This window comes from Miscanthus floridulus, chromosome 7 (assembly GCF_019320115.1).
Source record: "Miscanthus floridulus cultivar M001 chromosome 7, ASM1932011v1, whole genome shotgun sequence".
NCBI lineage: Eukaryota > Viridiplantae > Streptophyta > Magnoliopsida > Poales > Poaceae > Miscanthus > Miscanthus floridulus.
Window position 1 is genome coordinate 83293648 of NC_089586.1, and position 11542 is coordinate 83305189.

Sequence of the window (11542 nt, forward strand, 5' to 3'; positions counted from 1 at the left end):
AAGGAGAACCAGGTCCTCCTGTGAGTGAACATCATCCCACATTGATTCGAGAACCACCTCTCATCAATTAGTATAGTGGCTGTCATTCACCATTTGAACATGAAGACAACGTTAACAACCAATTATATGGGAATTGGACATGCAGAATCGAAATGCAGTGTCAACATGAATATATGATTGATTTATACGGCCAAACAAACGTGACACATTTTAAGCAGATAAATAGAACTACAGGAACCAGTTCCATAAGCAACAGATGAAACAGACACAGATGCATTGACAGTTTCGTGTACCACCAGGTGAATAACCCTAGCAGCACGGTGCAAGAGAACCACGAGAAGATGCACTCATGGCAAATAAATCTAGACCTCACATATCAACTCAACAAAGCCATCCAAAGGCCACAGCGTACGGATACAAAACTACAAGACCAGAACATAAGCAGTAATGTGTATGCTGTTCATGACACTGACATCTAACATTCAAATAGCAATTGCGGACAAAACAATCATCTGTTTGCAGTTTCCTTTGATCAACAGAAAGGGAAAAGAAGCTCGAGGCACGGGTATTCATAAAATCCATGCAAAGGCAGCACTGGAAAAGTGGAGCTGCTTCAGCCCAAAACTGTATGCACATCGCAGAGCACGTCATACAGGCATCAGCATCTGCCAAACAGAGACCTCATCTCCATCCAACCTTATATCCTCAGTTGCTGTCTCAGCAATGGGACAAAAGAAAAGGAAGAATCTGATGGACCTCCAACCACCAGAGCAACAACTTATCATGGTGTGTTATTTTGCGTCCCTTGCAGATGGATAGCATGAAAGCCCCTCCCTCCCCTCTAAGTGATTTCATCTCTCAGCTGCCTCGTGTAGGCCTTATATGAGCCACCATAGGATGGTGCCGCCGTGAAGTTCTGCCTATAGCCCGAACAGCACGCTGTCCCCTTTGAGTGCTAACTGACTCATGCTGAATGTGAGAAGCATCAACAGAATTCGTTGATCGTCTAGGCCTCTCCCTATGTCTTCTATAAGCCCTGCTAAATGGACCTCCAGTAGAGATTCTCCTGCCATGGGTAAACAGGGATGCCAAGAAGTCAAACCCCTCATCCAAACTATCTGACGAGTCATACAAGTCAATTCGCTCATTCAAAGTACGATCTAAGGATGTGAAGAAGTTGAGCCTTTCCTCCAAGTCAAAGTTATCTCCATCCGAGGGCAAATGGTTGTTGCCACCACCATTCAACTCAAGGACATAATCCCCCATGATCACAGCTCCTGGGTTCATGGACCTGATAGTGCTGATGGCATCCTGCCGCTCTCTCTCACATTCAAACCTTTTCCACTCATCTGCAATAGCAGGATCAACTTCACGAGGTTTCGCTGAAGGGTGCTTCAACTTCACATGCTTGCAAAGCTCCTTATACGAGCCATGGAATGAGCACCCATCATGCATGCAAGTTCTCCTTTTCCGGTTCAGATACTGACGCGCAGGTTCAACCACAGTCCATCCTTTAACCTCTCCACGGCAGAGAGGGCAGGCAAGTTCCATTACACATGGCTGCTTGCTTGATGGCAGTGTGCTCGAGGATAATGGAAGGCCAGGTGCAGACTCAGCCGAAACACCAAGAGCCATTTTTTCCTTTGTGTAAGCTTCTTTAAAGTGTTCAAGGCAGTTAGAATGACGGTAGTTGGTACCACACATATATGGTCGGCAGCCCTTGTGGTGAGAGGTACACAGGAGGAGGACAGCATCATGTGGATGCTCCAAGCAAACTGGGCAAGTGGCTCCTTTCCATTCATTCTTCTCAGAGGTCACTGACATATCATTTCCTTTGTTTGTTCCTTCCGTCTTCCAGGAGCACAAGGGCACATCTGAAGAAGCTGACCTACGTTGACGAGCTTGGAGGTTCCTACCTCTTGGTGATCTTGCCATCTTCCAAAGCTCTGGCTGTGCAAGTCAACTGCAAAATGGCAAGAGAAAATAATGTATACATTAGACTACAAATTTTGATGCATGCTTGGGCTATCATGGCCAGCACTCCAGCAAGCATATCTATTAGAGTCTTAAAGAGCTTACACATTTTGCTAGCAAGACTCGGTAAAATATGATACTCTATTTACATACTGTTTGAACCAGTGTTACTATTAATGTTAAGCTGATAGGATCCGTATAGTCCTATTTATAGGAAAGGTAGAGGCTACTTTGATAAGCAAGAAATAAAGTAAATAAAGTCTCCCAAAATTCCCTACCCTTACGTAGGACCAACTTGACCAACATGTCGGACAATAGGCATCCATACAAATTGTCAGTGCGCATCTTCAAACGCACATATCACAATGAAATGCACAAATTGTTAAAGTTATTTGTAATAGCAGTTATCAAGAAATGGAAATACATTTCAAGTAACGGAAAAATGTATTTGTGAAACCACCAGTTTTACAATTTTTGTAGTTTAGTTTTCTGCTATCCTTTTGGAAAGAATTTGCCAAGCATACCACAAAGTCCAGACAATATGCTATGCTTAATAAACTTTGACTGCTAGTAAATTTTTTGTCTGTTTAGCTTTGTGCGCAGGTATTAAGAAAAGCTGTAGCATATCACTATTACCCAAGTGTAGCACTCAATAGGGTAGGGGAATTGCATGTCTCTTCAACCACACATGATACCCAATGAACAAAGGAATTGCATATTGGAAAAATGTAGCAAGCTCAATATGGTAGGGGAATGTAGCTGTCTCTTCTTGAAATCATATAACGACAAACAAAAAACACACTTTGACAAGATAAAATGACAAAGAAAAATCAAAGGAGCTAGTAAAGTTTTTTCCCGCTAGAGTGAGCAACAATGCAACAGTGCACTGCCAGTTAGGTAACAAAGGTAGTGTTATGAACAAAACAAATAGAAAGGGAAAAAACTTTAGGTCAGTTTGGTTCCTCAGGTAGCCTCGCCTCACATTGCCAGCAGGGGGACCAAACTAGACTTACCCTTGCCAGGATGGGAGAGCCAAATTGGCTAGCATGGGATTGCAAGGAAAAACCTTGCCAGCACAAAAGACGAGGAAGCTTGCCAGAGATCCAAACACTAAACTATGTTTCGTTTCCTTGCCTGGCAAGTTGAGGCAAGGTTTGGATAAGGTCAGCATCCAAACATACCCGAGATATGGAGCCGAGCCGCATGTAGAGGGAGTGAGTTGCTTCCATCTCTCAGAAGATCCAGACAAAGAAAAGAAAAGGTTTGTACAAGGTAACGCAAAATACTATGTTTTGTTCTAAGTCGCACCAAGTATCTCAAGTATAACACCGTAACCGTAACTGATGGCAATGCTCAAGTTTACTGACACTCACACCAAAAACAGAGTATTAAAAGTCAACTTCAAGGGTTAAAATAATATGTTCCTATGGTCCCTGCCACCGTTTCTTCATGGAGATAATACCATTATGTCAGAAATAGTGGTAATAGTGATAAAAGGTTTGATTTTTTTTATAGACCAGATAACAATTGCCCTTGGCATCCAGTATTTCCTACTATAAGGTATGCTTTGGTCTGTCAGGCTAGTGGATTTCACTAAGCAATCCCCTAAAGATTACGACCAAATCCTAAGCAAACTGATACTCAGTACAAACAGGAGGCAGACCCACTAAAGGGCAAGGGTGTACACATCTACACCCAATATTTTTTGCAAAAACAACAAAAAAAAGAATTGTGCGCATAAGCATAATACATGTATACTACACTTGTAAACGGATCAGGTCAGATCCGAATACAAAGAGCTTGGGTGCTCGGGTTTCGCACAGCAGGAATGGAAGAGAAGGGGTGGGCGAACCTGGTGGGTGCTCGTCACCGGTGAAGGTCACAAAGATGGAGACTTGGGCACCTAGCGTAGGGCGGCGGCGACCGCCCAATCGTCGCCTCGTCGCCACCAGAGAGAGAGAGCGCGCACGGGAGGGAGGGGCACGGGACGCGAGAACCGAGAGAGAGCGAGAGTATACTTGGGGCAACTGGACTGGAGAACAAAAGCAGGCCGCTGGGTGAAGATTTCCGGCCTTCCGGGCCACTAATCTCATTGGGCGTGTTTGATATTGGTATTGGCCCAAAGGCCCCCCCCCCCCCCAGTTGCTCGTGTTTGATATCTCATGGCCCCCTGGGAGCCGGGCCACCGCGGTGCACGTCAGGAAACGAGATTATCCAAGGCTCGGCTCTCTCCGTTTCCTCCCGGGTGAATTTCGACGGCGGCGGCTCCTTCACGCGCGCTCGCCTGGGCTTGCGGGGGAAGCCGGAAATGTCCGTGCGCCTCCCTTCCTCCCCCGCCGCGCCGTCTTTATAAGTTGCTCCCTCCCAGCTTCGTCTTCCTCTCCTCCATTTCCCGACCTTGTTCCCTTCCTTCCCCACCGTAATCCCGTTGAGTGACCGGAGGATTTGGTGAGTTTGGTGGCCGTTGTGGCGGTGCCCTGCATCCCTGGGCCTTGTCTCCGTTCGTCGCCATCGGGTCTGGTTCGCCGCGTGGCCGCTCCGTCTCCTCTCGGGCTCCGTGGAGGCGGTGTTGTTCCTCCTTAGTCTTCCTCGACTCTGTTGGTGCGGTTGGTGTTGGTGGCTGCAGATCTGCCTCCTTTCCTTCCAGATTTGGCACCTCTCCACCGGCTGCTCTTCTTCCTCTACGTTCCGAGCACCTCGAAAGCTCCAACAACCACCCCGAGGTGAAATTGACCCCATTTCCCCATTCTTGCTATGTTAGGGTTTTGTTCGTCCCTAGGGTTTGGATGCGCCTATGGAAATGATGCATGGTTTGGTTATTTTGGATCTATTGTTGCCTATTCTGAGTACATTGAGCTCAATCATGTTGTTGTTTGTGATAAAGTTGTTTGATTTGCACGGATCCATGCTTTTGCTCATGTTTTTTTCGTTTGATATATTGTTACGGTCGATGATGAAAATATCCATGCACTGGAGGCATTTTTTTCCTATGTAGTTGTGCTATTTTTTGTTGTTGAATGCTCACTCATGCATGTTGAGGCCAGATTACATCTGAGTTATATATGTCAATATTCATTGCTTTGTAGATGGATCCCTATGAACATCGTCATTTGATGGCGAGACAAGCTGCAGCCATGGTTGTGGTCATGCTATCCTTTCTAATGACTAGGTTTAGGAGGCTTAGGGTCGAAGAAGAGCCAATAGTTTACGGTCCTAGGTCTGTTGCTAAAAAGCACAGACAAAATACCCTCCAAATGATCTACAACTCCACTGATGCTGAATGCCTAGCTATGTTTCGTATGACCAGAGCCCCCTTTTTCCATCTATGCAACCTATTTAGACAAAGGGACCTTGTAAAAGAGACTAGGGAGTGCTCAATGGAGGAATAGGTTGCAATGTTCCTCCATGTTGTTGGGCACAACCAGAGGTTTAGGGTTGTCCACCAGTCCTTCAGGAGATCCATTGAGACTATTCGTAGGATATTCCACCAAGTCTTGTTTGCTGTTGGTGAGCTTAGGGCAGAAATAATCAAGCCTCCTAGCACCTCCATCCATCCAAAAAAATGGGAAGCCACAGATGGTACCCATTCCTGCAGGTAAATATAATTCATGTTAATGTGCCAATTTAAACAACTAGTGGTACTTAACAGTTGTTATCCCACTTTTAGGACTGCATTGGTGCCATTGATGGCACACATGTGTTGGTAAGGGTGTCTAGATACATGCAGCAGGCTTTCAGGGGTAGGAAAAGCAATCCCACATAAAATGTTATGGTTGCTGTGGACTTTGATCTAAAGTTCACCTATGTTCTTGCTGGCTGGGAGGGGTTTGCTCATGATGCACTGATACTTGCTGATGCAATTAAGAGGGATGATGGGTTCACTGTTCTAGAAAGGTAACTAAATTGTGTAATAAATACACATTCACGTATGTCCATGCACTACCAAGCACATTCACTATAGTCAATGTTTGGTTCACTTGTAGACAAATTCTACCTTGTAGTTGCTGGGTATGCATGCCGCACTAGTTTCCTCCCCATTATAGAGGGGTCAGGTACCATTTGTCTGAATATGGGAGCCACAATTACCCCACCAATGCAAAGGAGCTGTTCAACCTAAGGCACTCTTCACTTAGGGTGACTGTGGAGAGGGCCTTTGGTGCACTCAAGAACAGATTTAGGATGCTTGACAACAAACCCTTCCATACTTACAAGACTCAAGTCAAGGTTTTCTTGGCATGCTGCATTCTCCACAATTGGATACTTGGCTTTGGAAAAGACCAAGTTGTGTCTGCAGAGGATAGCTTTGAAGGTTCCCTTCCTGAGGCACATGATACCCAACCTCTGGGAGACATGTTGTCCCAGGATTCTACTGGGATGGCCCTTAGGAGGGATGGCATTTGTAATGCCATGTGTGCTGGTAGGGGACCTCTAGAATTTAGTTTGTCATTTAGTTCATGTATAACTTGATTTGGACACCCTGGTATGGAACTCATGTATGGGTATTGCTCATGTAATATTTGATGGACATGTCTAAAACCTGCTTGTTAATAATTTCCTTTCTTTTATCTGTTGTTCAAGTTGTATGTTTCCATATGGTGTACTCCATGCTTGGCTGGTAACCTATTTAGGATGGCTTCACTTGGTGCTGCTGGGTCTGCTAGTGTTGCTGGGTTTGCATCTGCTGCTGACTTGCTTGGTGGGGTTGCTGGAGGGCCAACAGGAGTTGGGGCTGCTGTAGCAGCTCCTCCTAGGGCAGTAACTACTGTAGTAGCTGCTGCTGGTGTTGTTGTAGGGGCTACACCTAATGTGGTTCATGTGAAGGGTGATGCACCTATGGAAGTGCCTGCCCAGGGGGGTGCTGGTGGTGCAATGCCCCCCATGAGGTGGAATAACAACTCATCTAGGTTTGTCCTTAGGAGGATGGTCCAAATTGTGTCTGATGGGAGTAGGGCTGACAAGTGCTTTAAGGATAAGGATGTGAACTCAGTGGCAAAGCTTCTTAGGGAGTATACTAGTGAGGTTGTGAGCCCTACTCAAGTGTACAACCACTTGAGGAAGTGGAGGCAGAAGTGGGCTAGGGTTTGCAAGTTGAAGGACCTTAGTGGTGCACTATTTGATCAGGACACCCATGCCATTATCCTGGAACGAGAGCACTACCTTGGGCACTGCAAGGTAGACAATGAATCATCAACACTTGTAGTCACTGTTTCTCATCTTTCCTATTTGCTTATCCAAATAAAATGCCTGCAGGACCACCCTAAGGATGATGAGTTCCTCAACACACCTATCAGATTCTATACTGAGATAGAGACCATCTTTGGTAGTGCTATGGCTACTGGTATGTATGCCATAGGGTCTAGTGAGCCTCTTGGTGTCAACCAAGCTGACAGTGTGGAAGCTAAGATAGAGGGCAATGGATTCACCTATGCTACTGATGTGAAAACCACCACTGAGGTTGGTGAGGGCAGCAAGGCCATTGAGCCACCCACATCAATAGTTGGGGGAAAGAGGAAGAGGCCCAACTTCAGTGAAGATGAGATGCTTATGATGACCAATATGACAGATGCTATCAATAATGTGGCTAATGCACTTACGGAGATAGGTCCTGCACATGTGGATCCTAACCTCTATCTTGCAGTCATGGAGATGCATGGCTTCACCATCGAAGCCCTCATTGTTGTCTACACCTACCTGCTAGAAAACAAGGCCCTTGGCACAGGCTTTGTAAACATGGTTGAAATGATCAAGATGCCCAAGAGGGGAGGTGAATTGGGCTAATTCTAAATTTCTTTACAATAATTAAGTCCTATGGTTAGCCCAATTAACCCCTTGTGCCTAGAAAGTGTTTCTATTGAACTAACGCACAAAAGTTTAGCAACCTAAGTTCCAATCCTACTCTAACATGGCAATTCTATGAATGTAAATGACAAGAATTGAATTGCTCAAAGTAAATGCTCAAAGTAAAGAGAGGAGAGGAAACACGGCGATGTTTTGCCGAGGTATCGGAGAGTCACCACTCCCCACTAGTCCTCGTTGGAGCACCCGTGCAAGGGTGTAGCTCCCCCTTGATCTGTGCAAGGATCAAGTGCTCTCTATGAGTTGATTCTTTAACACTCTGTTGCAGTGAATCACCCACAACCGCTCACAACTTGAGTTGGGTCATCCACAAGCTTTTGGATGATTACCAAGCTCCCAATCACCACCAAGCCATCTAGGTGATGATGATCACCAAGAGTAACAAGCACGAACTCTCACTTGACCATGACAAGCCTAATGAGAAGGGTGGATGCACACTTTGCTACTCTTGATCTCACTAATGAGGGCTCTCTTTGGGATTTTCAAATCTCAATCACCTCACTAGGACCTTGCTCTCTTTGGCACTCTTAAAGGTGTTTCTCAGCTGTTGGAATGAGCAAAAGTACCCCCACACATGAGTGGAGCTTCTATTTATAACATGGGCTGAAAAACAAACCGTTATGTGCCTCTGTGGGGTGACCGGACGCTTCAGTTAGTATACCCCGAACTCCAGTGTTTACAGTGTGACCGGACGCTGGCCAGCGTCCGGTCATGATTTCCCTCTCTGAAACCTTATTGGAGTCGACCGGACGTAGGCTCTCAGCGTCCGGTCACTTCACCTCTCAGCGTCCGATCGCACCAGATGATTTCACCTTGGTCAAATGAACTGATCGGACTCTGTGCCAGCGTCCGGTCAACCCGGAGCTAGCGTCCAGTTAGTATTTGACCCTCCATTCACTTCCAACTCTTGATCATATGTGAATGAAGTTTGCTCCATTGGATCTAAGGGCTATTTTGGAGCTACCTAGTGCTAGTTTTAACAAGTATGCACCACACCTTACTCACTAGACTCACCTAGGTCAAGCTACCCATCCATACCCCCTTAATAGTATGGCCAAAGGAAAAACAAAGTCCTAAACTATTCTAAGTGTCTCTCCAACTCCAATCGACACTTAGAACTAGTCCATCCTTAACCTTGTCGTCCATCCTTTGAAAACCAAAATGATTTCCATCGTAGGGGCATGACCACCTTGATTGCCCAATTGATCTCCATTACCATGACCTAACTTAATTGCCTCTATAAAACACATGTTAGTCATAGTAATCTTGTATCATCATTAATCACCAAAACCCAACTAGGGGCCTAGATGCTTTCAATCTCCCCCTTTTTAGTGATGGATGACAATACCACCTCGAGTATGTGAAAGAGATGAGGTTTTTAACATGCTTGGATCATATAAGTTTTTGGCAATAAGAACAAAAGTGTTAGACAAGCTTATATGACCCTGTTAGACAAGCTTATATGACCCAAGCCATCATAATGTACTTAAAAGATATGAATTAAGCATGAGTACAAGTAATAAAGCTCATTTGCATCGGAGTAAAAAGCGGAAGCAAAGGCAAATGAGCATAACACAAGTGATATGATATATAAATAATTCAAAGTAGAGAGCACACATGTCATATATCATGATCACGTAGATATCACTATCACATATATCACATAAATATAGTTTTAATGCATAAGAGTAAACACATGATGAATGCATAATAGTGTATCACACATAAAAACACCAAATGTAATATATAAGCTAATATAATTACTAAGCTCCCCCTAAGTCTATCATACTCAAACCCTCTCCTCCTTTGGCGTTAAACACCAAAACCTAAGGGTCGGTCGACGGGGCTGCAGCAGACGAGCCGGGCGCTGAGGTACGAGGAGCGAGCTGGAACTAGGTGCCATCATCATCTAATCCGGAGATCTGAGCAGTCTAAACCTCTTAGCTAGAAGCGATGTTGTTGCTGTCTAGGTTGGATCAGGAACTAGAGCTGCTGTAGACTAAGCTGGTATGACAATAGTAGGCTCTGATGATGCCACTGAGGAAGGGAGCGTCTCTGTAGTCCTGGTAACTGGTGCAACTGTAGAAGGACCTAGGACATGTAGATATGGAGGAGTAGGCATCCTTGTCAACTCACTAAAGGAAGCACCAAGGATCCTGGACACTGTGGTCTCTGGCACTAGCAGCGAGGGTGTCTCATCCAGTGTGAAGCCCGTTTGAAGAGGTGTGAACTGTGGGGCTGGTAGTGACATAGCAAAATACTGGGACACCTGCTCTGTTGGTGAAGCAAACTGTGCTGGTGGTTGTCCCTAACTCTAAAGCCCACTAGGCTGTAACACTGGAGTCATAGAGGTAGTGGTAGTCTGACCAAGCTGGGGCGAAGGCTGTGGCAATGGAGCTCCAATAGCTATCACTACATGTTGCATAAATCCAAGTAGCTACTGTTGCATGAGGATCTACTGCTGATGCATGGCCTACTGTTGCTATTGTAGAGCCTACGTCTACTGATGTATAGCTAGCTACTGCTACTAGATCGCCTGCTGCTAGCACTAGAACTCATCCTGCTGAGTCTAGAACTGAGCAAATATAGCAACTATCTCCTAAGCCTAGCGTGCCTGGTCCTGCCTCATCCACTCAAGTATAGCAAGGAGAGCGAGGTCTGTCTATGGGGCAGGTGGCGCTGAACTGGAGCTGCCAGCCTCATGGTCATGTCACTAAGGAGGCATCCGAGGGATGGGCTGGTAGTCATCATCAGAACTGTCACTAGGGTCGCTCATGACCACTCCCTCCTGCTGAGCAAGCTCCTCCTCCTCAGTAGCTACTATGCCCTTGATAATATCATCCTGCTAGACTGCAGTCTCTAGCACCTCAGGACATCGGCGTGGCTGATTAGGTGCTATAGGTGTACTATGCCTGATCATCTGAGTCATGTTATAGGCAGGGAACTCTATGGTGGCACCACTATACTTAGCAAGCATCTCTAGCGGCCTCACTGTGACTGCTCTGTGGATAAGGAATGTAATCCAGTGAGCATAGGGTAGCTGCCTATGACCTCTAAAGCCCTCAGCTATAGTGTCCTCCATCTCTGATAGAATAAGATCCTAGATATCAAAAACTATCTGCTGCATCAGAGAGTTGATCAGCCACAATAGTATGCGAGTCAAGCCCTCGTGATACCCCATCCTCAGTAGCAGCATCCTCCTCATAATAGCTTCTAGCACTCTGGCAGTAGGAGTAAGGTCATTGGGGTTCCTGCATGATCCCTCTCCAAAGGGCTCAGTGAAGCAGTGGTGAACTAAATCTGTAGGGGGCACCAAACCACCATGTGGACGTCTGGGAGGTGCTGTCTGTCTATAGCAAACCTCATGAAGTCTGACAGGCTGCTCCTGAAGCCTAAGTATCTCCCTAGCTCTAGTGCTCATTAGTCAGTAATCTCTACCTCTGAATGCAAAATGAATAAAGTTATGGTGCGGGTCAATAAAGAGAGAAGCATAGAACTGACGAACCCAAGATGGAACATATAATCCGGTCCGTCCAATCAAATCTGTCAGCCTTGGTAGATATGCAAGGTAGGGGCGAATGTGTTGTCCAACTGCTGCAACTATAGAATCAATATGGCACACCCTCTAAGATATGAAAACTGCCCCACTATTGAGATAAGCATTGTAGAAGTCCTCCTACAGTGGAGTGTAGAAGCCCTCTGAAGCTCTCTC

The 11542-nt window shown here is 45.7% G+C and overlaps 2 protein-coding genes across 2 annotated transcripts; one reads left to right on the top strand and one right to left on the bottom strand.

The window, feature by feature from the left end:
- Positions 1 to 246: 246 nt before the first annotated feature.
- Positions 247 to 4089, bottom strand: LOC136463619 (uncharacterized). Its single transcript, XM_066462600.1, has 2 exons — positions 3827 to 4089; positions 247 to 1963 (listed from the first exon to the last, which is right to left on the bottom strand). The coding sequence occupies exon 2, from the start codon at positions 1933 to 1935 to the stop codon at positions 859 to 861; it is 1077 nt and encodes a 358-aa protein (XP_066318697.1). The 5' UTR covers positions 1936 to 1963; positions 3827 to 4089; the 3' UTR covers positions 247 to 858.
- Positions 4090 to 5743: 1654 nt separating this feature from the next.
- LOC136465762 (uncharacterized) lies at positions 5744 to 7752 on the top strand. Its single transcript, XM_066464371.1, has 3 exons — positions 5744 to 5868; positions 5976 to 5982; positions 6553 to 7752. Exons 1-3 carry the CDS (start codon positions 5744 to 5746, stop codon positions 7750 to 7752), a joined length of 1332 nt encoding a protein of 443 aa, XP_066320468.1.
- The last annotated feature ends 3790 nt before the right edge of the window (positions 7753 to 11542 follow it).